Source organism: Lichenostomus cassidix, chromosome 1, assembly GCF_008360975.1.
Source record: "Lichenostomus cassidix isolate B80296 chromosome 1, HeHo_3.0, whole genome shotgun sequence".
Lineage (NCBI taxonomy): Eukaryota > Metazoa > Chordata > Aves > Passeriformes > Meliphagidae > Lichenostomus > Lichenostomus cassidix.
In genome coordinates this window covers 2,259,349-2,284,063 of record NC_139479.1, presented here as the reverse complement: position 1 = coordinate 2,284,063, position 24,715 = coordinate 2,259,349, and the positions used below count along the sequence as shown (strand labels likewise).

At 44.6% G+C, this 24,715-nt stretch overlaps 1 protein-coding gene across 2 annotated transcripts in view; it reads right to left on the bottom strand.

The window, feature by feature from the left end:
- The window catches only part of DYRK1A (dual specificity tyrosine phosphorylation regulated kinase 1A), a 67,154-nt gene extending 42,675 nt beyond the window's left edge, over positions 1 to 24,479 (bottom strand). The window contains exons 1-2 of one of the 2 annotated variants that reach the window (XM_085080328.1): positions 24,271 to 24,479; positions 624 to 702 (exon numbers count right to left, since the gene is read on the bottom strand). In XM_085080328.1, the coding sequence (XP_084936454.1) occupies positions 624 to 633 (10 nt within the window). In that variant the 5' untranslated portion in view covers positions 634 to 702; positions 24,271 to 24,479. Of the gene's footprint in view, positions 1 to 623; positions 703 to 23,742; positions 24,198 to 24,270 lie in introns of those variants that run through there. The other variant, XM_085080244.1, reaches the window with a different exon arrangement.
- Between the last annotated feature and the right edge of the window lie 236 nt (positions 24,480 to 24,715).

Genomic DNA, 24,715 nt, shown 5'->3' with positions numbered 1-24,715 from the left:
GGATGCACACGTAAATCTACCCAGCTTTTCAATTTTTTTTTTTTTTTTTCCCAGTCCCAAGGATTCCTGGGCTTTAAAGCTGAACAAGCAAACCAAAGATCTGGTTTGTATCTACTACAGTTTTACAAGCTTCACAACTGCTAAGATGAGGAGAATTTGGGGATGAAAAAATACAGCAACCCTCTTGGACAAACTCAAGTTTTATTCTATTTCTACTGCTCGTGATTTTCCGTGTCAAAATACGAATTCCAGCGAAACTGAAAATCAGCTATTGAATCTGCAAATACACTTGGCGCTTCCAGGATTTTTGATTAGCCAAAAAATGGAAGAACTTCCTAAAATATCAATCAGTCCTTCTAGTTGGCACCTTCAAATTTTCCCATAAAAACTTTGAAAACAGTATTTCCACTCAGAAAAACCATTTTCTCCCTGCAAGAAGAATTTTCCAAGCTGCGGAAGAGTTTTCAAAGGACAAAGAAAGATTTCAAAACTCTGCAGGTTCTTCAATATTCTACTGAGTTGGAACAACATCATTTTGGAGGGACACAGAATGGGACAACAAGAAAAAGCACATCAAGAATATCCATAATTTTTCATTGTGAAAATGCAAAATATAAAATCACCTGTATGCATCGTCTTCTTTCAAGTCTCATATCATCCTGCGGGGTTGTGGGGACAGGGGGAGTCCAGCAGCAAACAACACTGCAAAAGGGAAAAAAAGTAACAATCAATTTCTTTAACTGGAGCCACAATTGCTTAGTTCAACCCCGAGCTAAACCGTGGGGCTAAATCAAGGAAATTCAAACTGAAAATGAAGTTTGCCAACAGTAAAAACAAAGACAGAAATTATGAAGACTTATCTTTCAATAATATCTGGGTTTAGAAAAGTTTTCTAAGTGTCAGAATTTCAAGGATTAACTTAAAATTTCAACTGGTCACTGAAAAGTTCTGAAAATTAAGGTCACCCCCAAAAAATGACAGTTACCCACCTTTGCCAAGCCCTCAAATACGTGGATTTTTACAGAAATTCAGGACAATCTTTCTAAAACACAAGTGAACTCGTGGGATTTTCCCAAATCAACAAACTATACAACTACAAATCCATATAAATTCATAGATGTTAAAGTTCATTTCTCCTCATAGCCTGATGAAATTGAATTAGGTTCACCTTACTGCAAATAATTAGAAGATACTCAGAAAAATAAAATTATACTTTCCATAAGACAAAGAGATATAAAGCCAAGAGTTTCTAGGAAGAAAACTCCTCCAACAGAAGTTAAAAACAGCATGATTATGAAAAAAAAAATTAAAACCCAAAACACAACACCTAGCAAGTAACACTGGTCAAAGTATTTCTCAAGCATTTGTTTTTCACGTGTTCCCAAAAAAACAATTATTGCTATACTACGACCTATGGAAATACCAAAACCACTTAGAATTACAGAGAATTTTAGAGAACTCTGCAAGTTTCTGACCAGCTGGAATTGGAGAGTCATTACTATTTAAACACCTCCTGAAATATGTAACTTCAGGCAAGTGTGAGCACCTAAAATGCACTCAGGCCCTGCGATGTGAGCAGCAAGCGGCGCCGTTCGCTCCATTTCCCCCCAACAATGAGACCTCCAACCCTGCACAGCCCACCCTGGGCCAGCCTGCCCTCCTGCCACCACCCTGGGCTTGTCCCTTTGCCACTCACATGTCACCCACACCAAAGGGAAGGGGGCAGGAAGACAAGGAGCTGCTTTTTGGATCCGTGTAGGAGCACTGGCTGTGTGGTGTTTGAGGAGCAGGTGAATGAATTCTTGCTGTCATGCCCCCAAAAACACGGGGAAAATCCCTCCAAGTGGACATCCCACATCCTGCTTTTTGCTGCTGCAGTTCCACAGAGTCCTGGAATGTCACTGCCACATCCAGGAGCTTGGAAAGGCTGGTGAGCCCTGCTAAGATCCTACAAAGATCCTACCAACTGTGCCTAAATTGCTTCAGTTTGGGTGAAAGGCTTGGTCTGGTTCAGGTGCTGAGTGAGCATTTCCCACACTGAGCTGAGTCCTGCTGACCCCAAGGGAGGCAGAGCCTGGGACTCAGCAGTAGAAAGGAAAGGAAGAGCAAACTCTTATTGAAACAAGCAAACAATAGAATCATAGAGTGGATTGGGTTGGAAGAACTGGGACACCTTGCACTGTCCCAGGCTGCTCCAAGCCCCAATGTCCAACCTGGCCTTGGACACTGCCAGGGATCCAGGGGCAGCCACAGCTTCTCTGGGAATTCCATCCCAGGGCCTCCCCACCCTGCCAGGGAACAATTCCTAATTCCCAAGATCCCATCTCTCCCTGCCCTCTGGCACTTTGCAGCCATTCCCTGTGTCCTGTCCCTGCAGCCCTTGGCAATTGTCTCTCTCCATGTTTCCTGCAGCTCCTTCAGGCACCAAAAGGCCACAATGAGGTCACCCCAAAGCTTCTCCTCTCCAGGCTGAACAATCCCAGCTCTGCCAGCCTTTCCTCCCAGCAGAGCTGCTCCATCCCTCTGCTCATCCTGCTGCCTCCATGGACTCTCTCCAGCAGCTCCAGCTCCTGGAGCACCAGGTTTGTCCATCCCACACAGATGTCCTAAGGCTGCAGAGCCACAGCCCTAGCTCTGAAAACGTTCTCTGGCCAATACACTTTTTTTATGCCTTTTAACTGTAGCACCTCTGGACACCAGGACTACAGGGAGCCTTTCCAGCAGCACCTCAGGGACTGAAGGCATCACTGTCTTCTCTTTATCACCCTATAACTCAACCACAGCTCAGTCACCTCCCAGTCCCACCAGCACAGGGCCAGTTTCAATCCTAAACCAGCTTAGTTCAAACTATCAACAACAGAGCTTGAGCAATTTTCAGCCCTAATATGATGGAGTGTTCAATATTGTCTCCTACCTATTCCACAGTGGAAATGGTCAGCTCTCAAAGCAGCTGGAGAGGTAAGCACAGAGCTCTGAGTCATTTCAGAATTCAGAAGACACTTTAAGAGCTAACAACACTAAGGAAGAGTTGCTGCTGGGAGATAAAGTTATTAGCAGGAAATCAACACATCTGTGCATTTCAGAGCTAAGCAGGAACACAGATCCACCCCAAACCAGTGTGTTCCCTCAGCCTTCTTCCAGTTCTCCAACAATCTCCATCCTGGAGAGCTCACGTGGAGTTCAGACTTGGAGTGGGAAAGCAAAACCTCAGCAGAGCCCAAAGCTGGTGAGTCCCTGTGACAGCAGCAGTGTCACACACACACAACATCAAAGGGGAACAACTTTGGGGTTTTTAATAAATACAACCCAACTGCATCTCAAGGCTGCAGGGGCAGCAACTTTAACTCAGAGTGTCTTCTGCTGTGTCTGCATTGCCAAGTTCTTAAACCAAAAGGCCTTTCAGACAGCCTGCACAAAGGCTTCCTGGTTTAGATAATAAATTGATGATAAGAGGAGGCAAGAGCAAATCCTACTCATCACACAGTCTGTAAGATCATTACTAGAAGAATCCCCTCAGTAACAACATTTACTGGGCTTCAAGAACCCAGTTTGATCTACTTACCAGTATAGAAGAGAAGTGAATTGGAAATAAAGGAGGAGAGGAAGGAACAGACGACAGGAAAGGTGTTAAAAAGCAAATTACTGAAAGTGGTAGAGCAAAGAGAAGAACAAAAGCTGAAGTCTTTTATTTAAACAAAGAGAGCAGTTCTTAGAAATCAACTGAGCTAAAACTTTACCTCGTGCTTTCGTTTCCTGTTTTAATCACTGTTGCTTTCTACTCCTCACCTTCCCTAGGCACACGAGGCTCTCTGATCTCCCAAAGCACAGGCAATGGGATTCCCTCTGCAGAGCCACTCCCTGCTCAGGAGCAATTCCGAGGCTGGAGTTACACAAGGTTTAGCAGCAACACCGAGGATGCTGAGCACGTTTGATTCCTGGTTATATCCACGATGTTGTAAAGATGGTGACTCTGAATAACAAAACTTTGCTGTGGCTCTGACTTTTCCTCACAGCCCAAGCCTGATTTCCCTGCTGGCCTTTTTGAGAAGTAAGGTTTTATTCCCTTTATTCCCTGTATTCCTTAGGAGCATCCATCCCTTCCTGCAAAACACTCAATACCCAACACACGTCAATAGGTTCACTGCAGATCAAAGTTGGGTTCTGAGCAATAAGACTTCTAAACCCCTAAAAGTTAAAGTGCAAAAACCATTATTAACATGAAAATTTAATTAAAAGAGAAGTCTGCTGGGGAGGGGTTTACTTTTAACATTTTACTAATTAAAACACTTCACAGAGAGGTTTATTTTCCTTATTCAGGATGGCTGTATTATAAGATTCAATACGGAATCTTTTTGCAAAGCCAGGTTCAAGTTTTTCTTCTGTGAAAAGATTAATTTGTAATTTTTAAACTCATACTCATGAATACAGAGAAACCCCTGCATTTCTCATGGCTACACACACTGCTGGCAGAGCTGAACATAATTCAGGTCACTGACCTTCGGTGAACACAGGCAGGCCTGTTGCTAGCAACATAAAATATAAATACTTACTTAGAAACCAAATTTTTTTTATTTATTTACTAGGAAAATTATCCTGAGGTATCCACCATGAAATTGGGGTTATTAACATACTGGAATAGAATGGATTTAGACATCTGAACTATGCAGAAGCAACCAGGGAGGAGGTTTGACATAAGAAACTAGGCAAATGATTCCTCAAACGCACCAGATTTGGTGTTTTATTTCAAATACTGCACAGTGAAATGTGATGCACAACCAATAGAACAGGAATGAAATTAATAAATCTTGCAGGGTGCTCAGTGATTGACAGCTTCCCAGAAGGACAAAGCTGAGGAATTCCAGAATCATTGTTCTTCCCACACCCAGCACATGCAGAGTGCTTTGTTACCAGGGAAATCCCATGTGCTTAATGTCCAAATTAACACAGAGCTGAAAGCTAAAAACACACAAATTCACTGCTGCTGTTCTACTTGTGACCAACATGATGTGATGATCTAGCTAAGGAATAATTCACGAGAATGAAAAGGGGGAAAAAAGGGACTGTTTGGGACTGAGTTCTGCTTTGGACAATAACTCAACTTCACCTGCAGAGTCACAGCAGAAAATTAAGAGCAGATTATGGTTTCAGTAAGAAAAGCCAATATATCCCTTCCCCCTTCTGGGCACGTGCAGGTTCCTGTGCACCTCACAGCAAAGAGACTGAGCACCAAACAAATCAAGGAATTTGTGATCAGCATCACATCTCCCATGTTCCCAAGAAGTCACAGATCCCCTTCTCCAGGTTTAAGTTCTATGGGATTGTGGGACACTTATTAGCTGAATGTTCTCACTGAAACAGCAACTCCTTTAAGACTGCAGAATAAGAGAATCATGGAATCCCAGAATGGGTTGGGATGGAAAGGACCTTAAAAATCATCCATGGCAGGGAAACCTTCCACTGTCCCAGGTTCATCCAAGCCCCAATGTCCAACCTGGCCTTGGACACTGCCAGGGCTCCACAGCTCCTCTGGACAAAGGTTTTAAAACTCACCAGCTTCATGTTTTAAAATTCCTAACTCAGTAAAAACAAAGTACCTCTCTTCAGGTTACTTTGTGTATATAACAACCATGAGCACAGTCACCTCCCAACGTCAGTTCATCCTCAAGCATGAGGTGCAGCTTTCTCCTTCTTAAACACAGGAAGAGGATGTTAAAAATTTGGAAATTGGGCATTTTTGTACATCACTGGGGAAAAGTCAACAACAAGCAAAACTGAGTTTATAGCAGACTTCCCCAACACACCACTCATCCCCCTGAGGAGCTGGAATGTGCACTGTGAGTTTCCAGATCAGAACCAAAACACACCCAACCATTTTTTTGTGTGTGCTGCAAACCATTTTCAGAATTCTAAAAAGCACTGGTTCCTCTAAAAAGAAGATGCTGTGAATGACTGGTTTCACTCTTATGCTAAATTGACACCACGTGATGCAAGAAGCCATCCTTGAGGTGTGAAAGCTTGTGGAAGCAGCTTTCCTGAAATCACAGAGCTTCTCACCCAAATTCAGAGCTGGCACAGGCAGAACTGCAGTTGCAGCAGAGCAGGGATTTCTTTCCAGCAGCAGAAGCACTGAAGCAGCCTCTGCCTTCCCACTGCTGCTGCTGGAATGGGACAGGGGAACTCAGCAAATGGGAAGCAGGAGAAAACCAAGACCAGAGTTATTAATCCCATTTCAGTCCTCTAAGCTGGGCCACTGCAGATGTGCAGCAGCTGGGACAAAACAGGGCTGGGCAGGCCAGTGTTGGTGTCAAAATACCCTCAAAGTGCATCTAAAATACATCCAAGAGTGATTTTACCACCCACAGAGCAGTGGTGTCACACCAGTATTAATTCAGGTGGACTTGGGAGTGCAGTTTGAGTCTCTCAAACACCCGATTTATAACACACGGTTTTTTTATTAACACTCAATTTTTTATAATCTGTTTATGAAATGCATCACTTCTAAACATGTACTGCTTTCCAGGTGTCTGAAGGAGCTGAAGTGTCAAATTTATAACTGACCCATCCAGCCAGAGAAGTCAGGATTTGTTTATTTAAATATTCATTTATTCCTGTGAAGCCCAGAATAAAGTCTGTGGTTTTAGGAAGAATTAAACTGACGCAGTGGGGGGTGGAGAAAAGCCCCACAATAAAAGTTGAAATACTTCAGATTTTTTAGATAATTTGCGTGTGATTCTTTACTTACTCACCGACTAAAAATATTAATTTCAGAAGCACAAACTTCAAATATTTTCAGTCCACTGACCTTATAAGGAACCTCCAATTAGAAGGGGGAGTGGCTCTGCTTTCCACCCACTTAATAGTGTCAGACAAAAGTCAAACCGCTGGATTTGCATTCCCCTCCCTCAACCAAACAAAAGCAAAAGATGCTGCAGCTGGAATTGCCCATCCCCTGCAATAATACCAGGAGCTTGGGAATAAAGTCACATTCCAAAGTGGAACATACATGAGGGCTGCAAATTAGTTTACCCACAGAGATGTGAAATGCTTTGCAGAGCTGAGATTTTTCTGCAGGTATTTTTTTCCCTACAGATGTCCTCACCAAGACCGATCGTTTCATGTACAAAAACTGTTTCTGTTCCTTGTGGTTGGGAAAAGAACTTGAGAAATGCAAAGCCAAACATGCTCTACTACAGAATTGCATTCATCATTTCAGAATTTCAGACCCAGAAGTCTCAAGGGAGCACAAGCTTCCCACTTCTCCCTGAGTTTTCAGCCATGAAGGAAGAAGAATTACAGGAACACTGAAAGTTGCCTCAAGTTTCCACAGAAAGTGGCCAAACCACTCAATTTACAGATCTTCACTACAACCTTGATATTACTACAACTTATTATTCTTCCAGTTTAGTGGTCTAACTAACTGCTGCTTCCACTCTTTGTTGTACTCTTTGTTTACAAACTGGGCTGTTTCTCAGAGGCCTGGCAAGGGAGGGACTCAGGTGCAGCCACCTGAGCTTTTTCATTCAGGACTAGAGCTGGAAAATCCACAATCGACCATACTCAGATCACAACAAACAGAAATACTTTATATATTTATGAAGATTCTGTGGAGCTGCTATGCCATGTTTAAATGAAATGAAACTTCTTCTCCAGCTCAGCTTTGGCAGCAGATAATTCTGATGTTACTCTCAAAGATTTAAAGTTACATATTTCAATATTTGTTGCCCTGATACGGTAGTACCTTTAATCTTGAAGGCTTTTGAAATATTCTAATAAATGGAGATAGGTACAGCTTTACGCTCTTAAATTAGAAAAAAACCCAAAACCCAAAACAAACTAAGCAAACACACAAAGGTGTAACTGCTGGCTGGCTCTGTTCAGAAATGGTGCTAATTTGTCAGATTTTGGGTAAGTGGCTTGTTTTAGCCATATATTGGTTTGTGAGCATTTTTAATGACTTTTGGACCTTTTCAAACACACCAGGAACTGCTGTTTAAATTACACCCTTCTGACAGCTCCCATGGACAAGCGCAATGCCACAACCTGTGCCTTTCATTATTCAGATTCAGACTGGACAGATAGCTGGGTCCTCTCAAACTGCTCTTTTAAACTCAGAAAACACCCCAGCAGCTCCAGCTTTCTCCAGACACATCAGGTTTAGAAGCACCACGTTTGAAAACCTTGCTCAACACACTTTCAAACAGCAGTTCCTATTTAGTTCATTAGCTTTGAAAACGGACAGTGGTCAAGTTCAGGCTCCAAAACAACCAGGTGCATTCAAAACGACGGGAATAAAGGGAATTATTTCATTCAAGTAAGAATTGAAAGGCTGAAGTCTCCCAAAAGGCAAAGCTGCTGCTGATCTGGCTGCTGTGTTCCCAGAGCCCTCCTTGTCCCCAGCCCATGTCTTGCGCCACATCTGGCACCTGCCCCGGGCCCGGGTGAGTCACTGCTGCGACTCAGCAGCACGGAAAACACTCACTGCTGCTTGATCACTTTTCTGCTGACTCTGCACAGCTCCTCAGCCTGAATCGGACTGAGACTCGTGGAATTGCTGGCTTGGAAGGACCTTAAATCCCATCCAGTGCCACCCCAGCCATGGCAGGGACACCTTCCACTGTCCCAGGCTGTCCAACCTGGCCTTGGACACTGCCAGGGATCCAGGGGCAGCCACAGCTTCTCTGGCAATTCCATCCCAGGGCCTCCCCACCCTGCCAGGGAACAATTCCTAATTCCCAAAATCCCATCTCTCCCTGCCCTCTGGCACTTTGCAGCCATTCCCTGTGTCCTGTCCCTGCAGCCCTTGTCCAAAGTCCCTCTGCAGCTCTCCTGGAGCTCCTTTAGGCACCGCAAGGTACTCTGAAATCTCCCTGGACACCCCCAGCTCTCCCAGAGCAGAGGGGCTCAGATCATCTTCAAGATCATCCACCCCCTGCTGTTGGGAACCCCGGAGCTGGCAGCAGCATTCCAGGTGGGATCTCCCGAGAGCAGAGGGGGAGAATCACCACACATGAAAGACATGAATAAATAAAGCTCCCACATTTTCCTCACACCATTCACTCCGAGCCCTTCCATTTCTCACAACACACATCCTTGTCAGCTCCCAACGTTGTTCACTGAATATGAATCATCCCTAAGATAACGTTGTTGCACTTGCCATCATTCAGGATGGGTTTCCGTTCCATCTGTAGCGCATTTGCCATGGCCTTATTCCCCGGGTAAGGAACCGCTGACCTAGAAAACTCTCATTGAAGAAGGAGATCAACTAACGAACTTCAGGAAGTTTTCATCTCATCTGGGATGGAGTCAAAACACCTTTTTTTTCAGGCTCTGAATTCCAAGGTCTTGTTGCATTATCTTTTCAGCTTCCATCCCTGCTGTTAAGCATAATATTAAAGCAAATCTTGGTATATCCCAAGGTATGCTGAGATACAGGCAGGGGGAGGTAATAGGCTGCAAATTCCTCCGTTTTAATGGTATTATAATCCATAAGAATAATTCAGGCATCCTATCCAAGTGCTAAAAGCACGTGGATGCAAGAGAGAAAAGCTAGAACAGACACTGGGTGCAGATCAAGCAGCAAAAGCTTTACTGGGTACATTTATTATCACACTGAACAGAGATTTCATCAAACATTCACCTCCAAAAATACAGTTACTGGGAACTCACTGGAGACTCCAGAGTATTTGTTCTCCTAGATAAAGCCATTGTCTTTAATGTTAAAAAAAAAATAAGCCCAGAATGTACTCATCATAATCTAATATCTACCCAAATTCTTTAGAATTTCATCCAGGAATTCCTCATCAAGCCTTCATCAATACATAGAATATCTCCCAAAAAGAATTTATCATTTACAAAGCCTTCAATGACCAAAATGCCATGACACTCTTTCCAGTGAACAGATTGCCAATCAACCCCAGAACTTTATTATTTCCTGCTTATTAATATGGAAAATGATTACTTTCTGAGCTTCAGGAATCCAACAAGAGCCACCCTGCTGTGAGGTGACTCAGTCCAGGGTGGACAGGTCCTGGATGTGTAGATCAAGCTTAGTCTGTAAATCTGGGATACCACTGGCTTGAATCCCTTTTTGAGTACTATGGAGAAGCATGGAATTCACTTTTGAATGTTCCCTGATGGCAGCTGTAAGATAAAAGTCTAAGAGAGACATCTCTTAGTGAGATAAAAGCCCAGGAAAAGTCTCTCTAACAGAAGCCTCTCAGGTTCACTTGGTCTAACTCGACTTTTATGAGGAGAAATAGAAAAAGTTGAACCTTTGGGATAAGTTGATGTGAACTTCACTAATTCCAGCATCCCAATATGGAGTTTACACTGAGCAATCTGATGCTCTCTGAGTTACTGGAAATTTGTTCAAGAAGTAAACCTTGCACCAAATCTTGGACAAAATTATCCATATAAGTATTTAGGTCATGGTAAGACTTTACAGTTTTTATTAAATAGTATTATCTCTGCCAGCACCTGAAGTTGATAAGGGCCTTACCAGAGAAGTTTGGTTTCCTGTAGCATTTTTTTCCCTGATAAAAATTCCCAAAATAGTTTTAATAAGGCAGGTTGCAGGAAGGAAATGAGGACAAATAAAAAAAAAAAAAAAAGCTTTTAAATCCTGACCTTATGGCCTTCCAAAGAGCACTCAGGATCACCACATCCAAGGTATCCAGGAAATAAACAGGCAAGAAAACCTTTAGTATCCCACTGAAGTTCACACTCCCAAGAATAGCTTGGGATGGATGGAAAGACTCCAAAACAAAGCCACTTTTCCAGCAGATCTTTTCTATATTTTTCTACTAATGATCCTGATGTATTCATCAGGTGAGGATCACAGGTTGGACTTGATCTTGGAGGGCTTTCCCAACCATTTTCCCAATGATTCTGTGATTCTCTGATCCAGCAGCCAAGGCCTACTTACCCCTTTCTGCTCAGACATTTTTGTCGGAAATATTTCGTGGATAGTCAAGCCAAAGCAAGTTAGGGAAAAGAGAACTTTGGCTTTAGGAAAAGTGCAATGGGATGGCAAAGAAGGGAATGGAGGGGGGAAGAGAAGCACCAAACACCAAAGCAGCCTGAGAATTCTGTGCCTGAAGAACCTCAGCTACTCCTAGAAACTGAGCAGTGCTGTGTTGTTCAACACAAGACAAAAGTCTTTAGTCATGAAAAAAACCCCACACAGAAATCAAGCACGATGGACAGAGCTCACTGGGAAAAGACTCAAAGAGATTCAGAAAATTAAGAAAAAAAATACTCAGAAAAGCTGCAAGTCATAAAGAGATACAGCACTTATGAGTAATACTTTTATTTACTAACTTAGAGGGAACCACTGAACATCTCCAAAGACAACCATTGTAATTCACACTCTCACTTACGTTTATTCTCCTATAAGAATTCCAAATATGTCAATCCCATTTTGCCCATGTCAATCCCATGGAGAATGCAGGTTTTGGTGGGTACTTATGGTGTTCCTGCCCTCAGTCCACCCAAAAACTCAGAGAAGATGAGCAGAAAAAATTAATTGTTTTTTTCCTGCTATAAAGAGCATGTGTACTGCCCAATGTTATGCAGTTTTATTTGAAGTCACTTTGGATTGTTAAAATACCGATGGATATTAAAATGGGTATTAAAATGGATGGATTCAGACATTAATGGATTCCTGTCAACTCTCCCAACTAACAGGTAAATAATTATCAACAAGCTTTAAATAATTTGAGCTAAAATGTTGGGTATTTGAGTACATGGATGTGAAACTGGCCACTTATTTAAGAGGACAAGCAAGCACAGTCTCTAAAAGAGCTGGTGGGTTGGTTTTTAACATAACTGACCCAGCTGGTGGTTGTGTGGAACAGAAACATATTTTTATGTCTCCTTTGTAGAGCAGGAAGAAGAAAGTGAAGCATCTTCACTCCACAATTCAGCATCTGGTATCAGTAGGTTCTGTTCAAATCTCATACAGACAGTGAAAATACCTTTTATTAGAGCATTAACTTTGGGAACTTACAGTGAAAATACCTTTTGTTAGAACATTAACTTTGGGAACTTCGGTTCATCTTTCAGTTTGTCCAAAAAGGAACAAGACATTTTGTGTGTGCATCTCTATCTCAAGGCAATACAGAATTCAAGTAAAAATTCAGAAGTGAATGAAATAGAGAAGAAACCTGCATGTTGTGGTAATGTTTCGGGGGGAATGCATAGGAAATTGAAAACTTGGGGGTCCTTAAGAGGTTTTCATCCTTAAAATGGGGAATTTTTCCTATGGGGGAAGAGAAAAGAGAAAGAACAAGCAACTGAGCAAGTGACAGTAAGACAGGTGCTGGAAATGACCTGGGAGAAAAAGGGCACAAGCAGAAGTTAGAAAATTGTTAAAAAAGTGAGGAAGAACTCGAGGAGGAGCACAAGGGAAAAGAGAGCTAGAAGAGATGCCTCAGGATCGAGCAAGAAGAGTTGGAGGCAGAACCCATTCCCAAGGTGAGGCTGGCAGTGCAAACCCAGGGCAGCATCCGAGCGGGAACGCCGAGCCCAGAGCTCGGAAGTTTGAGGCAGCAGAGCCAGGAGGGACAGAGCCTGCCAGAGGGATGATTTACTACACCAGGGGTGGCAAGAATTCCCGGGAATGATGTTGTCCATGAAGTGACAGCGCTATGAGAGGCAGTTCAGCAAGCCCTGCCTCTTGCAGGCACTCTGCTCCTGTCCACCCACACAGCCCATGCCATGATCCTGTCAGATGCCTGTGCCTGCTCCGGGAGCCGAGCTGGGCCACAGAAACCTGACTCCCCACCCCCGCACACACCCCAACGGTAAAAATATAAAATTAGCTATTTCAGCCAACTCACTTCCCAAGCCTGATTCACTGCTTGGGCTTACAGACACTTGTGCCAACACAAAGCAGGTGGGAAGAGGCAGCCAGAGGGAAGGGGAGCTGCTGAAGGGTCACTGCCTTCAAAGAACTCCTGGTTGCACTCTTTGCCTCGGAACAACTCTTCCAACAATTCCCCTCCAAGTGATTCCGTGACTCTGCACCTTGTGCAGAACTTCCCATCAGGTTGCCAATGCTTGTAACATCATCAGGCTAATGCTGGCCCTCACCCCTGCCAGATGAAATGCAAAAACAGTTGTAGCTTTTCATCTTTTTGCTGATTTTTTATCATTTGTTTCCAGCCGGGCATAGGTAGAGGTTTGGGGAGAGCAAGGTCATTTTCACCAGCCCCAGGAAAACATGGACGGATTTGGGTGGGTGGAAGGAAAAAAGGGGAGAAAATCAATGTTGCTGGTGTTTTTCTCTGAATATCCTGTTCTTGCTGTGCTGCCCTTCAGCAGTCTCTCAGCACTGGAATTATGTACCAGCCTATGCTCTTATCTCATTCTAGAAGACTGAACTGATCTGGATGGAAAAGAAATAGCAAAGTCTTCCTAAATTCCCCCAAATTTAAGAGGGTGCAGCAGCAGAAGACCAACAATTCCAATCTTTATTCCCCAGCTCTGCTCACTTTGCCTCCCTCCACTGCCAGCACTACCAGCAGTCTCAGGACTCCGTCACAAGTTTGGTCAGCTGAAACTAGAACACATTATGACTGTAAAAGAGTCTTATTTAAGACATTTAGCCAGTTTTCCTTCTATAATCCAGGCAAATTCAAGCCCAGAGAAGGCTGGGTCACACACACAGTGGATACTTGCACAGGTAACCTCTGTTCCCCAAACTGGTCATTCCCTGAGGCTGAGAACTCAGCCCTGCCAGGAAGGTTGGAGCTGCTGGACTAGGAAGATGGAGCTGTGGCTGCCCCTGAATCCCTGGCAGTGTCCAAGGCCAGGCTGGACATTGGGGCTTGGAGCAGCCTGGGACAGTGGAAGGTGTCCCTGCCATGGCAGGGGGCTGGAAAGAGACAATCTTTGAGGTCCTTTCCAGCCCAAACCATTTCATGGTTCCATGTTTCAATCACACTAACTGGGCAGATCCCATAAATGCCTCCTTCCCCTTCCACATGAACAAAGTTGTATAAAAGTCATATCCAGTGACATTCATGTTTCTGAACATTTATTCACTGCACAGATGCTTCTCATGTGCACCAGGAGAACACACAGAAAGAAAGCTGTCCAGTAGTCAATGTCACTATCCCCAAAATAATATTATTTACTGAAATACCCCATCACTTTCTCCAAAATTGCAGTATGCAGATCAAATAGGAAAAGAGATCGCAAATTTAAAAGTATAATTTTTAACAACAAACTCTATTTGGGAAAAACGAGTTCAAACTCTAAATTCCCCCAAATTTCCAACCAAATCCTAAATTCCTTGAGCAGACCTCTATGTGGATGTGCTGAGTCACTCTCCAACCTTAAGAGGCTGCTTCTCCAAGTTACAAAGCACTCGGAATACAAACTCCAGGCAAATGAAACTGCAAATGCGAAGAGCATCCTGCTATTAAAGCAGCAGACACGGAAACCCTTCAGCTCAGCTCCGCCCGCTGCGTCACCCAGTGACTTTGGGCACTCACCAGGTGACTTTGGGCACTCCCTGAGTGACTCTGGGCTGTCATTTCACCTTTTGGCTTTCACTCCCTTGCTGGAGAGCAGCTCAGGGAGTTCTTTATTTCACGCTGTGTGTATGGAAAGCAACATGAAGCTCTAGGAAATGCCAAAATCCCTGAATCCTCCCTCCCAAACCCCAAAAACGGGAGCTCAGTGCCTTAGGTCAGGCTGTCAATAGGACACAGAAAGTTTGGGTGGATGAGGTTTTTCTATGTGTTAGATTCCAATCACTCAAACACTTTACTCTTCCACAAGATGCTGGAAAAATCCATTAGAATTTACTTGATTCAAGTACTTAAATGTGACATGAGAAAGTCACAAACCTAAAACCAAGAGCAGGGTCTGGACAGGGAGAAATTATTAACTCCTATCTAAAAAAAATAGATTTATGTAATTTCTACATGATAAAAAGGTAGTTCACTCCACCAAAAGCAAGAGATCATTCTCCCATTTTTGTCAGTGCTTGAGTGCTTGACTTAGTTTGAGAATTTTCACGGAAATAACTAATAAAGTCAAGTCTAACTCTACAGAGACAACCAAGATTGAAATGTTAGAAGGAAGACCATGCTTCCAACCGATGGAATACAATCCATACCTGTTTTCTCAAATACATCAAGGAAGTTTATGTATTTGGCACTGTCAAGCTGGGAGTTCAGAGGTTTCAGAACACACCTAATGACTAACATGAAACTTAGAAATTGCATTCTGGGCCCACAGTGTGATTGCTAAAAATGTATCTTGAGCTTCAGCCTCACCTTAAACCACAGACCTCAGATTCTTTTGTTTTATGCAAACAAAGAACATACGAAGATGAGAATTAAGATTTGTTTTTTAAAGTAGCAGTGGTCCAGAGGAAGAAAGTAATAGCAAAGCAGTTAAAGAAACCTGCATCAGAAAATACCAGGGGGTATTTTTTTCAAATATGGAAGTCTAAACATTAAATTCTTCATCCCATGTTCAAAGTCTTGCATAGAAATAATCACATATTCTCACATTTCAGTAAAATTAGGAAACAACTACAAGACTCAAAATCTTAACAATGTAATGAGGCCAAGAGTATGGCAAAATGTGTTATACTATGTAGGCCTAGGATTATATCTCTGAGGTAGAAAAAAAAAGATAAATATTTTTAAAATGAGGAATGACATAAGGAAGGTCAATTAAGTCCCCCCTCTCTCTTAGCAGACTTTGGAAATACACATTAAAGGACAGCAAATACAAACTAAGGCTGAGGAAATCTTTGTCACACACATGCAAAAAATTATTTACTGATGTCAATCAGAACATATTCCTGATTTAAGAACTGAAAATTCCTACATTGGACAGAAAGGGAGGAATAAAAGGAAAAAAAACCCCAAACAAACCACACCATGACACAAACCCTCCTGTGCTTCAGAATGCCAGCCCACCATGAACCTCTCAGCACCAGGAGGATATTTAATGACACAAACTACTCCAGCTTGGTCTTTCCTTTATTTCCAGGTTTTTTAGGAAGCTGACTGAGATTCCTTTCAGTGCTGTGACATCACACCCCTGCCAGGCTGTCCCCACACAGATCAGGGCCAGCCTGCCCAGAGGTCACTGCCCATCTCCCTTGTTTCCAAACGCCAAGCACCACGGGAGCCTTGGCAGAGCTTCAGGAGACCTCGGAAAAATGTCACTTTGTCACATATGGACATTCCTTCCTCCACACACAAAACATGGAGCTCAGGGGGGCTGTGGCACTCCATCTTTTCCATTTCACTTCATTAGAACAGCAGCTAAACTGAAACAGATTTTAAAGTGTATCCGTTCAAGTCAAGTGGCATTTTTTAAGTTTTGCAGGAGGGAGGTGATTTCAAGAGACAACACTGGAACCTTGTGAACTCTAGGCAGAACTTGTTTTCTCATTTCTTGAAGTAACTGGGTGCTGATTAAGAACATCCAGCAGAAAACCAGAATTAAATACTTGCCTTATGCAGGTGTAATACAACCATTATACAATAGTTACACAACCCTTTCTTTGCATAATAAGAAGAGAAAAAAGTGAGGTTTTTAAACCAAGCTTCAGAAGAGAGAACTTGGTAACACCACAACTTGGCCAACTGGTTTTCCTTGCTTTATTGGCTTCTGCAATGAATTAAATGGAAATATTTTAGCAAAAGCTTGGGGTTTGGGTTTACTGAGTGGCAGTAATCAAGTAAATGGGCACTGGGTAAAACCTTCAAATCCACTTCTGGAAATCTGGGTCCAATTCTAATGGTTCCTTGCAGGAGAAAAGCATTCCCTAAGTTTCTGGTGCCCATCACAGGCAGCAAAGTCCTCCTGACTCCAGAATGAGACCCAAAGCAGTCAGAGTTGCCAACAACCACCAAGGAAGGCAGTGCAGAGCCTGTGCTCCATCTGTCTCCACCTGTGCTACTGGATTTCTCAAGGTTTCAACACTGAGCTCATAAAGTTTTAAAATGTCCATGCTGTGAACATGAATCTGTTTAATTTAACTCCACAGAGATACATAAATGAATGCTGTGATGGGTCAAAGACTGCAAGGCTCACATGGACACTGCACTGCAATGTGCTGTGGAAAACACAGAGGTGACAACATCCCAAACCAACCCTACAAGGACAGGAGAGCAACCTTCTTGGAAGGACCACAGCAGAGAGATGATTTCCACTCACACCTCCTGACTGTTACTTTTTAGACCTTCTATCATTAAGATATTGTGGAGTAGACTATCAATTACAATAATTACAGTAACTCCCAACCCTTTTTATTTAGCAGGAGAAAACCCAAACCACAAACACATGGATTTCCCCAAGGCTGTCCCAGAAATACTGCAGGGGAGCACGAGAGGAATGGACAGGGATCTCCAAGTCAGGAAATCTGACAGAGAAAGAATAACAAACCAAAAGAGAAATCAGATCCCATGAAAGGTCTCTGATTAATACAACACAAACCCAAGCAATTCTTAATTGTCCTTACAAAAACTTCACCTGTCTACCAGAGTATCCTACACTCTTTTCACTCAAGACTTCAACTGACTGATTTATGACAGTTTCTAGTAGAGATAGCTCACTAAGACATCAATTCACTTAGAAATTAAGCTTTATAATTAAGTTTATAATTAATCTTTATAATTAATAAATGTATACTAAGCTTATTAAAATAATAAACCACCACAAAAAGTTTGAGGAGCTACAAGAGTCATTCCAAGGGAATAGTAACTAAGTAGTTACAGGGTAGTTACTACTACCCAGCATTGCATCTACTGTTGCTTCTGATTTTGAGGCAAAGAGCAAGGAAAGTTTGTAGCCTTTGGTGGGAGTTTGACCTCAGCAAGAGTTCAACAACTCTGCCAGGGACAGGGACAGCAGGACTGAGGGTACACTCAGAAAGTGACAAGACACTGAGCTGCGTGGGGAGGACACTGCCCAGAGGGAAGGGACAATGCAGAGCGACCTGGACAGCCTGGAGAGGTGGGGCTGTGACAACTTCAGGGAGTTCAGCAGGGCCAAGAGCAAAGATCCTGCAGGTGGGATGGGGAATCACAACACAAAGCAGGCTGTGAGGAGAAGGGATGGAGAGCAGCCCTGGGGAGGAGGATTGGGGCTGTTGGCTGGTGAGATCACTGTGGATGTTCTTAGGCCAGAACCCTCTGTGCTGTGCACTGATCCCAGGAAAGGGATTGGGATTGGGATTGTGTCCCTGTGCTCAGGTGAGAGCTCACCTGCAGAGCTGCTCCAGCCCTGGGGCTCAGCACAGCAAGGAGCTGGAGCTGCTGGAGAGAGTGCAGAGGAGGCAGCAGGATGAGCAGAGGGATGGAGCAGCTCTGCTGGGAGGAAAGGCTGGCAGAGCTGGGATTGTTCAGCCTGGAGAGGAGAAGCTTTGGGGTGACCTCATTGTGGCCTTTTGGTGCCTGAAGGAGCTGCAGGAAACATGGAGAGAGACAATTGCCAAGGGCTGCAGGGACAGGACACAGGGAATGGCTGCAAAGTGCCAGAGGGCAGGGAGAGATGGGATCTTGGGAATTAGGAATTGTTCCCTGGCAGGGTGGGGAGGCCCTGGGATGGAATTCCCAGAGAAGCTGTGGTGCCCCTGGATCCCTGGCAGTGTCCAAGGCCAGGTTGGACATTGGGCTTGGAGCAGCCTGGGACAGTGCAAGGTGTCCCTGCCATGGCTGGGGTGGCACTGGATGGGATTTAAGGTCCTTCCAACCCTCACCATTCTGGGATTCCATGAAAATTTTATTGGGAAGACAGAGATCCATAGGTGCAATCACACACACATCCAGCATCTGCAGGAATGCTCCTTTTCCTGCACAGGGCCTGCCATGACAATCTCAGTTTCTGAAGGCACAGTGACATTGACAGGAAAGTCACCCCAAGTACAAGAGCACAGAATTCTATGCTTAGGAACATCTGATCATGGTGAAAAATGTGCATTAAACTGTTATCCCACAACACTGACCCAGTGTTTGTAGTATTTATGAGAAACTTCTATAGAAATGAAAACTACCAAGATCTTGTAACACTACCAAAGAAATCAATGTATTTCAAACACTAACTCTGGCATAGCATTAAATTAATGCCTAATTATCCACAAGTTGGAAAGAATAACAATAAAGAAGCCAAAATCAGACAGGATCCTGGAAAGTTACTGAGCTTCCAGTATCAATTAGATTTTGAAAGAGTGTATGGAAGCTGATTTGTCTGTGATCACACACACATCCTCTATGTATTTAATGTATAAGTCCTGTTAAAACTGCATTTAAAAATAAGAATATATGCAGTTATACAGTTTTAAGTAGGGAGAAAGCTCAAGTTACATCCAGATAGAGCAGAGATCAGTGTGAGAGAACTCACAGTGACCAGGAAAATACAGAACTGAGGAAGTACCAACACATTCACTGCCCTGACAGTATTTCTCTCCTCTTTTACCCTTTCCTTGAGTTTTAACTCAAACTGATACCAGGGGCACAAAACTGCTCCCTCTATACAGTAGATGCTGGATATTCCAACAGGCCCAAAGTAACTGCAGAGTTATCAGCAACTGACAGAGTTCACAGGAGCACAAACAGGGAAAGGGGATAGGGAATGAAATGTGTTTGAACTCAGGAAACCACAAAACCAGTGAACAACAAGTTCTTGGGGCACTAGGATTTGAAACTTTCACTGCTAAGTTCAATATAATCATTAAAATTAAATAGCTATGATTTCGTCAACTATTCATTCTACTAACTTGATTTTTTTTCCAGTAACTCAACAAAATTCACTCTCAATTTTTCCCATTATATTTTGAAGGAATGACTCTGCCACCAGAAATCAATTTGTACATTTCCATCCCTCTCTGATTTCACCATCCAAACACTTACTAAAAAGAAAGAGGAAAGTTTTCAACACAAAGAGGCATTAATGTATTATTAACCATTCTTTTAACTGACTCACAACACAGTCTATTTTTATTTGCCTCTGGGGGAAAAGAAAAAGGGGGGAAAAAAGGAAAACTAGAAGGCTTTGGAACTTTATGTAACACATCAATTGAAGGCTTGGTTTCTCACAGCTGGAACAAAACTGACACTTAATGGAGTTAATTTTACTTTCATTTACTGTTTCACTTTCAGGTATTAGGTGCTACCCAGACCCTGGAAACTTTGCAGGGAGAATGTTTACAAATAGGTGTCAGCTCGTGGTGTTTCAGTTACAGAACCATTTCCCTGCTTTTCCAAAATCCAGAGCTGGGATTTCACTGATTTTGGGAACTGAAGTAGCACCAGAGTTTTCCCACTGTATGGATGCAGGCAGAGCTGACTGGGAACTACCTGCTAACACTTCCCTGGCCCTTCAGTGGGGATTCTCCCTGAAAATCATCCACACAGGACACTTTGGAATGAATAAGTAGAGCATAAAGCCAATACCTTTCAAACTGAGCCTATTCTGAAGGAATTCAATCCACTGATACCAGCAAAAGCAGTCCAGTTATTTATCCAGTCATGCTTGGATTAATGGGAATAAAATGCAGAATTTTACCCTCTTTCCCCAAAAGGAGGAAAAGATGGATAAAAAGGGATAACCACTGCAATTCTGTTGGTATATTGTGTCACCTTGAAGAGCCAGCACTGGATAACTCCACAGATGGAACATGTCTTTCTGGAATAACAATTCCTAATTTTCCAAAGTTTCTCTGGTGTTTTGAAACCACCCAAGGACTACACTTCCCATAAGCCTCCTCTTGAAGGACCCATGGAGGTGAGGAAGGGAAGAAGAGAATTCCCCTTCTCTTGATTACTTCTTTCTCCCCTCAGAAGCTCACAAGAAAAGCAGTTTGCTCAGAGTGGTTTTTGGTATTATTTCAAACAGTGTTAGAGTAAAAAAGAAGCCTCACTGCATAAACATCAGACTTCTTCAAGTCTGAGTAGCCAGAAAGTTATTACATAATTTTTGTGAAAACATATTTCTTACCAACCTCCTAGTAAAGAAGAGATGAAACTGTAAACTCAACAAACAATGCATTGTGCTCAGTTATAAAGACAAAAGCAGCAGTTCTCTGTAAATAATCCTATTCTACAACAACAGATCTACTTACAAAAGGATTTCAGAAGTTATACAAGTCTCCCGTGCTCCCATAAAACAAAGGTATCAGAAAGTTTTGTACTTCAGTGTGGAGAACAGCTCTCCAAATGGCATTCAAAATTACTGTGGAAATAAACAGATACCAGGCTGCAATTCTTACTCAAAAACACAAACTGGCACCACAACTTTCAACAGCCAGCCTTAAAAACACCTGAAATGAAGAGGTTTTAAGAGGAATGCCCAGAAGATAATCTAATTATAGCAACAAGAAGTGTTTTTTTGGTACCAGTAGGTTTTAGTCTTCATATCATCACCCATTTGAGCTCAGATGAAGCTGTGAAATGCCATGATGGCAAATAAAAGCTCCGTTTTTGTGTGTTTATTCTTTTCCCATCCCATCGGAGCAGGTGGTCCAGTTTGAACCACGACTCTAAGATGTGGCACATGTAAGCAAGTCTGTCCTAATTAAATGTCACTTGAAAAGCTCCGACAAGGCAGAGTTTTTCCTGGACACCAGTGGTGTTCTGCTACTTGGTTTGAACTCTCAACCAGTTTGCAGAAGTCACTGCTGGCCATCACGTGCCAATTCCCAGTCTGCACAATCCCAACTTCCCAAATGGATCAATTCCAGGGGAGTCCTTCGTTATTTCACCAAAGCAAGAGAATCCTGCCCACAAATCCACGCTGAAACAGAGAACTCTTGGCTGCTATTAGGTAAAATTATCCTTGTCACTGTCCACCGTGGGGGAGGGGATGCCAATGACAAGTCCTAAATCCACCCAAGTCCTGATGCAGGAACTGTAACACTTGCTGCTCCTGGAACCAACTGCCTGGAAACAATATCCAACCATTGTCCTATCGCCCTCCTGCCTCAAGAAAACCCTGCTCTTTCTTCAATTTTCAACCAGATACACTTGCCTGACCCAAGGAATATTCCAAACCCATGAATTAAACTCAGCAAGCTTCATGAACTTGGACGGAATTTTTAATTCACAGCAGAAAATGTAAATTTAACACAGCACACACACATATTCTACTTCAGACTGCAAATAAAAACAGTCTAGTTCTAAATAATTCATGTAAGCCAAAAACATGAAGCATAGCCTACAAAAGTATCTATATATACACACACCAAATATATATAGATAATAGTTAACAAATACTAGCTCAGAGTTATTTTCAGTGTTATTATTCTAATTCTATAAAGTATAATTAATTTTCCAAAAATATCCAACCTACAGAGGTTGGGGGGAGGGGGGGCGCGGAGAAAGAGAGAAACAAGTTTACCAAAACTTTTTAGGGCTACCGACTATTCCAAGGAGGGAAGTTAAATTCTGCTTGGTTACAGGCAGGGAATGAAATACCACCAGAAACTAAACGTTTGCTTATTTATCACCACATATCATTTAGGTGTTCTTCAACTTCACACGCCTTCCTTAAGGAAAAGGTAAGGAAATACCAACAAGATAATAAAAAAAGTTGTTAACTTGTACAAATCCAGGCCCCCATGAAACTACATCCACCTCAGTGTGACTGCAAGTACCTCCTGGCAAAAGTTAACAGCACACTCTCATTCGGATTCAACCAGCATGGTTGTCAAAAACACGCCTGTCGATTTATTTTGGAGTCGGTTGTTCCGTCTGTGTTGATTTTAAATAACAATAAATGTTTATTTCCCCCATGGCTGTGGAGTAATGGGAGAACTAAGTACCAGAAGCAATCTAGATACATGATCAAAGAACCCCTATGTGCTCTTTGGACGGGCTAAACCCAAAACTTCAAAGCCGACCGAGATTCAAAACCACACCAATTTCTAAATTTCGAATTCCAGCACTTTTAATGGCGTTTTGTGCTCCCGCGGTGGCAGAGAGAACTCTGGCCGCTCCAGAGGAGCACCCACTGCACCCGAGGAGAGCTCCAACCCCTCCAGCGACACAAAGCTCAATCCCTGCAAGGCTGCGGCCAGCGACTGAAATATGGAACCAGGGAATCGTTCATGATGGAAAAGACCTCCGAGATCATCCAGTCCAACCTAGGGCCACCCTGTCAACCAGAGCAGAGCACCGAGAAGAGCCAAGGCCAGCCTTGCCCTACAGACCTGCAGGGACGGTGCGTGCAGCAGCTCCCCGGGGAGTGCCGGTGTGTCCCTGCCTGTCCCTGTGCCCGTGTGTCCCTGCGTGTCCCTGTGCCTATTCCCAACGCTGCTCCCTCCTCCTCCCCACCCCCACCGAAGGGATGACAGGCACCTCGCTCAGGTAACTCCTTCCCCGTCTCCCTTCACCTTCCCCAGCCGCCCCGGCGGCCCCTCACAGGTGCCGGGGCATCCCAATCCTCCCCTACAACAGGTGATGCTCCGAGTCCTGCCGCCCTCCTCGCCGCCAGCCCGGCCCGAGCCCTCGCACCCGCCCACCGCAGGGCGTTGCGCATAACACCGAGAGGCTCCGGGCGAGCTCCCTTCCTCCATCGCCGCTCCCAAGGCCCGGGAAGCCACAGCCGCGCTCCAAGGGGAAAAAGGCCGCGGGCTGCGGAGGGGCGGGCGGGGATGGATCCCGGCCCTGCCGCCGCTCCCGCTCTAAGATGGCAGCGAAGCGCTGCGGCCCCTCCGCCGCGGGCCCGGGCGAGGCGGCCCCGGCTCGTCCCGCGGTGCGGCGTCTCACTCACCCGTGCGGCGGCTTCTCCCGGGGCGAGGCCTCTCCCTCCGCGGGGCGAGCGCCGGGCGCGTCCTCCCGCTCTTCCCGCTCTTCCCCGGGGGCCTCGGCGGCGGCGGCGCCTCCTCCTCCCTCGGGCCGCGGCTGTGCCCGCGGTGGGAAGGGGAGCCCGGGCGGCCCGGCGGCTCCCCGGCCGGGCTCTGGCTGTTCGCTGCCCTTACAAAATGGCGCGCGGTCCAAACCTGCGCAGCGCCCGGCGGCGGCTCGGCCTCGCCTCGGCTCGGCTGCGATCGGCGGCCTGAGCCCCGGCCGGGAGCGCGGGGACAGCGGCGGGGGGAGCGGGAGGAGCGGGAGGAGGAGGAGGAGGAGAAGGAGGAGGAGGAGGAGGGGATGGGGGGAAGCGCAGCGCCGTACCGAGCCCCCGGGAACTCCTCGCTCCCTCCCTCCCTCCCCCGCCTGCCAGCCGCTACCTCCTCCCCCTCCCTCCCTCCCCGCCCGCTCCTCCTTCCCTCCCTCCCTCCCTCCCTTCTTCCTCACGAACCGGCTTCGCTTCCCGCACCGCCGCCGCCGCCTCAAGCCCGTGCGCGCATCCCCGGCGGGACCCTCGCAGCGCGCTTTTTTTGCGTCCCTTCTTTTCCTTTTCCTTTCGCCGTGGAGGTCGGAAGAAGGAGAAGAAAAAAAAAAAACTTTAAAAAAATAATAACCCCCGCGATTCTGGCGGAAATGGAGCGCTTTGCTTTTTTTTAAAAAATTGTTATTATTTTGTTTGAATTTTTTGTATTTTTTTTAAATTTAAAAAAAAAAAACCCAACTGACAAAATGGCGGCGGGGCGAGCCTGTTGCCGTGGCAACTGTCAATCAGCCGCGGCCGGGCGGGAGACGGCGCTGACGTGGGGAGGCAAGGGCGGGCCGCGCTCGCCATGGCAACCGCTCCTTCCCCATCCGCGCCCTCCCTCCCGCCCGCCCTCCGGCGTGTGACGGTGTCG